Below are 5,133 nucleotides of genomic sequence, written 5' to 3' on the forward strand. Positions count from 1 at the left end.
GGAGGAGGAGGAGGAGGAGGAGGAGGGGGAGGACGACGACGACGACGACTCTGGGGGACTTTGGTGCTCTCTGAGCTTGGCTGTTTTCTTGCAGACGTTTCATGACCCAACTAGGGAACACCATCAGTTAGGTTCATGTATCTCTTACGCATTTTCTTTTCCTCCCACGATCCCATTTGAACCCCCAAATGTCCTTGAGCCTTTTCTGACCTTTCCGATGCAAAAGCTGCCTCTCTGGACAGCTTCCTGTATACCTAGTCCTCAACGTACGACACAACTGAGCTCAACATTTCCACTGCTAAGCCAAACAGCTGTCAGGCCAGTTTTGCTCCATTTTTACGACCTTTCCTACGGTTGTTGTCACTCGCTGCCGTGGTTAAGCTAGGCACATGGCTGTTCAGTGACTCCGGCTTTGCTTTGCTTGTCGGAAGGTCACAAAAGGGGATGACGCGACCCGGGGACGCTGCAACCGTCACAAATACGAGTCAGTTGCCAAGCATCCGAATTGGGACCATGGGAGATGCTTGCAAGGGTTGTTAAGCGTGAAAAACGGTCACCAGACAGGGTTTTTTTTACCGCAGTTGTAACTTTGGACGGTCAGTAAATGAACCGTCGTAAGTGGAGGACTCCCTGTATTATAGCAGACAATAATTAACAATTAACCAGTGGAACAACCTGCCTCCAGAAGTGGTGAATGCTCCAACACTGGATGTTTTTAAGAAGAGATTGGACGGCCATTTGTCCGAAATGGTACGGGGTTTCCTGCCTGAGCAGGGGGTTGGACTCGATGACCTTCAAGGTCCCTTCCAACTTTATTATTATTATTATTATTATTATTATTATAATAAAGGAGCTAGTTTGAATGCTCTATGCGTGGATCTGTTTGTTCGCGCGTGATTTCTACCTGCTTTCTTTGGAGCCGAGACGTGGCATCGGGTTATTCTCTTCACCAGCTCCGGAATACGATCCCGATATTTCTCCACAATTGCAATTTTTATTTCCAGCTGTTTGTCTTCTGCTTTGTCAGCATAGTCCTTGATGCTGGCCAAGCCCTTCTCAGCCCACCTCCTGATGAATGGATCCTTTATCTCGAGTTTCACTGAGAAGATCAAGCAAGAGAGAGATCCTATTAAGGATTGTACTTCGAACATTGCCGCTACACAACTTGGGCATCTACACAAACACCGGCTGGGGAAAAAACTCACATTCCGGATGAAGGAGCTTCCAGAGATCACGGATCTTCTCAAGGCCAAAAACTTTCAGTCCCTGATGAAAAGAGGACAACAGGAACAACGTCAAGGAGAGCCCTGTGAGATGGGACTTGTAGTCCGAGGCACAGTTGTTAATTATCGGTCCGCCCTTCGGGGCTCCTTAATGCCCTTCCAAACGGGTACGATGCACCGGCAGCATTCACTGGTTTGGCAACACATCCCTCAACAAAGCAGCCTTGCAAAATTGGAGGGGCTGCCCCAAAGAGGACGGAAAGGAAACGAGGGAGGGAATGGAGCAGGGTGGGAAGAGTATGAAGGAGGATGGAAGGAAAGAAGGAAAGAAAGAAAGGAGGGAGGGAGGGAGGAAGGAAGAAGAACTGTGGAGTCCTTGGTGCTTACCAAGCTTGGTAGTTTTCTTGCAGACGTTTCATGACCCAACTAGGTAACATCATGAGTGCTAGAAGGGAGAGGAAAGGAAAGGAAAGGAAAGGAAAGGAAAGGAAAGGAAAGGAAAAGAAGGAAGGAGGGAGGGAGGGAGGGAGGGAGGAAGGAAGGAGATAGAGAGAAGGGAGGGAGTAAAAGAGGGAGGAAGGAAGGAAGGGAGGGAGGGCTGAAGGAGATGGGGAGGAAGGAAGAAGGGAAGAAGGAAAAGAGGAGAGAAGGAAGGAAAAGAGGGAGGGAGGGAGGAACCCCTACTGCGTCCTTCCTGTGCCTTCTCACACTCACCCCGAGCAAGTGTATCTTAGCAGGTGCGTCTCCACGGGTAAGTTTCACAGCATCCTCAAAGACAGTTTTGTTGGTCCGGGATAAGTGGGCCACCTTCCCCTCCACGCCGACCCCACTGACGTCACCTGTCGAAAAGAGAGCACCGCCTCAGTCCCGCCTAGCCAGACTCACCTGGAGCAACAAAAGGACGACTGGCTTCAAAGACTCACTTTCCTGTTTGTTCCCCACCAGCGTTTTCCTCCGGACTCCCTTGGAGACGTCCAGAATGGTCGCGCCAACGTAAGCGATTTCGGAGCCAAAGCGAAAACTCTGCGGAAGGGTGGAAATGAAAACAGAATCCTCCAATGACGCAAAATCTGGAACCCGTAATATATGTGCAATTTGCTGGCCTTTCTTCCCCCTTCAGCTATGGCTGGCTAGCTTTTGTGCCCATCGTGGGACTAGAACTCACCGTCTCCTAGGGATTCGCCCGAAGTCACCCAACCAGCTCTCTAGCTTAAGACAGGATTAGACTTCAACGTCTCCTGGTGATTGGCCCAGAGTCACCCAGCTGGCTTTCATGCCTAAGGCAGGACTAGAACTCACCGTCTCCTGGTGATTGGCCCAAAGTCACCCAGCAGGATTTCATGCCTAAGGCGGGACTAGAACTCACCGTCTCCTGGTGATTGGCCAGAGTCACCTAGCAGGCTTTCATGCCTTAAGTGGAACTAGAACTCACCGTCTCCTGGTGATTGGCCCAGAGTCACCCAGCAGGCTTTCATGCCTTAAGTGGAACTAGAACTCACCGTCTCCTGGTGATTGGCCCAGAGTCACCCAGCAGGCTTCCATCCCTAAGGCGGGACTAGAACTCACTGCCTCCTGGTGATAGGCCCAGAGTCGCCCAGCAGTCTTTCATGTCTAAGGTGGGACTAGAACTCCCAATCTCCCACTTTCTAGCCTGGTGCTTTATCCATTAGGCCACACCTTCCCTAAAGACAGCTTCCTCAGAAAATATGTCTTCCTGTTTCAGCCAGTCCTGGAATTCGAGCTTGCTGACTGCGTTAAGGAGACTGATTGGTCTATAGTTGCCATTGTGAGATAGCTTTCAGTTGGAACCGGAGGGGACCCACAACAAGACCCATGAATTGCTAAGAACTGGATCTTCTGGATCTTCAGTCTACAGCTAACCCACATCTCAAAGTCTACGGAGATTCTCCGTCATCCAGGTTGCCCCAAAGGTGCTTTTTTCAGGTGGCAACTGGACTTCCTTGTTTTTCTTTGAAGTCGTTTCGCTTCTCATCCAAGAAGCTTCTTCAGCTCTGGCTGGATGGTGGGGAATGGAAGGATTTATACTCCTTGCAGACAGCTGGTCATTTGCATCCTTTGAGAGAGTCGTTGAGGCCACTTGGAGGTGTCTGTCCTCAGGGTCACCTGAGTGGTGCAAATGGGTGTGGAGCCTTCTTGGAACTGCTGAAAGGGTTGGGACACCCATTTGCACCACTCAGCTGACCCTGAGGACACAGACAAGCCTCCAAGTGGCCTCAACGACTCTCTAAAAGACTGCAAATAACCAACTGTCTGCAAGGAGTATAAATCCTTCCATTCCCCACCATCCAGTCAGAACCAAAGAAGCTTCTGGGATGAGAGGCGAAACGTCTTCAAAGAAAAACAAGAAAGTCCAGTTGCCTCCTGGAAAACCATCTTTGGGACCATAACCCTAAGTCAAACATCTCAGCTAGCCTGCCACGCTGCCTCGGCTTACCTGTGTCAGGTAGAAGATGCGGCTGTGGGGCACTTCAGAAAGTGTGTTGACAGCACCCCGGAAGGTGTAGATCTGCTGGTGTGGGTCTCCCACCAAGATCACACCACATGGCTGCGAGAGGACAATGTCCATAACAGCTAGAGAAAGAAAAAAGAAGCTTGAGGTAGAGGCCAAGACCAACGTTCTCACAGGAACAAGACCCTCAGAAAGAGAGAGTGGCTTTTATGAGCTGTGGATTTTAATTTTTTCATCTTTATCATAAATGATGGGACCTGGAGTTTCCAAAACAGGAGAGGGGTCTAGAAGAAATCGCACCCCTCTACCCCAAAACTGACAATCCATGGATCTGACAGAGTTTTCCCTAATAGTAGATCACTGTTTCTCAGCCTTGGCAAGTTGAAGATATGTGGACTTCATCTCCCAGAATTCCCCAGTCAGCCAGGAACCTTCCTTTAGACGTGTCTCCTCTGCAAAGGGGTCTTAAGAATTATTTCCCTGTGACACCAAAAAGACCAATCCGACCATTGACAGGCAGTCCTCGACTTACGACCACAATTGAGCCCAAAACTTCAGCTGCTAAGCGAGACAATTGTAATGTGAATTTTGCCCCATTTCACAACCTTTCTTGCCACAGCTGTCAACCGAATCACTGCAGTTGTTAAGTTAGCAACACGGTTGTTAAGTGAATCTGGCTTCCCCATGGACTTTGCTTTATCAGGAGGTCGCAAAAGGGGATCACGTGACACCCCCCCGGGACACTGCGACCGTCGTAAATATGAATCAGTTGCCAAAGCTCCCAATTTTGATGACGTGACCGTGAGGATGCTGCAACGGTCGTGAGAAAAACGACCGTGTCCCTTTTTTCAGCGCTGTCGTAATGTCAAAGGGTCACTAAGCGAAACGGCGTAAGCCGAGGACTACCTGTACTTGGGAAACCTCACTCACCGGGGGTGCAGTCTTGGGCCTCATCCACCAAGATGACATCGTAGCCGGAAAGCAAAGGCTTCTGGAGTTGCCAAAGCTTCAGGTAACCTAAAAGACGTAAGACCGATGCTTAAAATCAACATCAGCGCACAATAAAGCAACATTTGCGGTTTTCTGGTCTGGGACTCCTGTGTTACAACGGAAACAGAGCCCACTATTTAAAAAGGAAGCATGGTGTTATATTTTCTCTGAATACAGGGTTTCCCAAGCTTGGCCACTTACAAGATGTGTGGACTTCAACTCCCAAGATGCTGGCTGGGAAATTCCCGAGAATTGAAGTCCACAAGTCTTAAACTGGCCAAGACAGGACTAGAACTCCCAGTCTCCTGGTGATTGGCCCAAAGTCACCCAGCCAGATTGCATTCCTAAGGCGGGACTAGAACTCACCATCTCCTGGTGATTGGCCCAAAGTCACCCAGTCAGCTTTCATTCCTAAGGCGGGACTAGAACTCCCAGTCTCCTGGTGATTGG

General features: G+C 49.7%; 1 protein-coding gene across 1 annotated transcript in view; it reads right to left on the reverse strand.

Moving 5' to 3' along the window:
- The window catches only part of FBH1 (F-box DNA helicase 1), a gene marked incomplete at its 5' end in the record, with an annotated part of 17,378 nt that overhangs the window by 3,662 nt on the left and 8,583 nt on the right, over positions 1-5,133 (reverse strand). The window contains 6 exons of the mRNA XM_015827997.1: positions 905-1,099; positions 1,206-1,266; positions 1,938-2,062; positions 2,147-2,246; positions 3,679-3,815; positions 4,624-4,710. Coding sequence (XP_015683483.1) covers positions 905-1,099; positions 1,206-1,266; positions 1,938-2,062; positions 2,147-2,246; positions 3,679-3,815; positions 4,624-4,710 — 705 coding nt within the window. The remainder of the gene's footprint in view (positions 1-904; positions 1,100-1,205; positions 1,267-1,937; positions 2,063-2,146; positions 2,247-3,678; positions 3,816-4,623; positions 4,711-5,133) is intronic.

Source organism: Protobothrops mucrosquamatus, unplaced genomic scaffold (genome assembly GCF_001527695.2).
Source record: "Protobothrops mucrosquamatus isolate PMUCROS unplaced genomic scaffold, P.Mucros_1.0 scaffold4135, whole genome shotgun sequence".
NCBI classification, from domain to species: Eukaryota; Metazoa; Chordata; class Lepidosauria; order Squamata; family Viperidae; genus Protobothrops; species Protobothrops mucrosquamatus.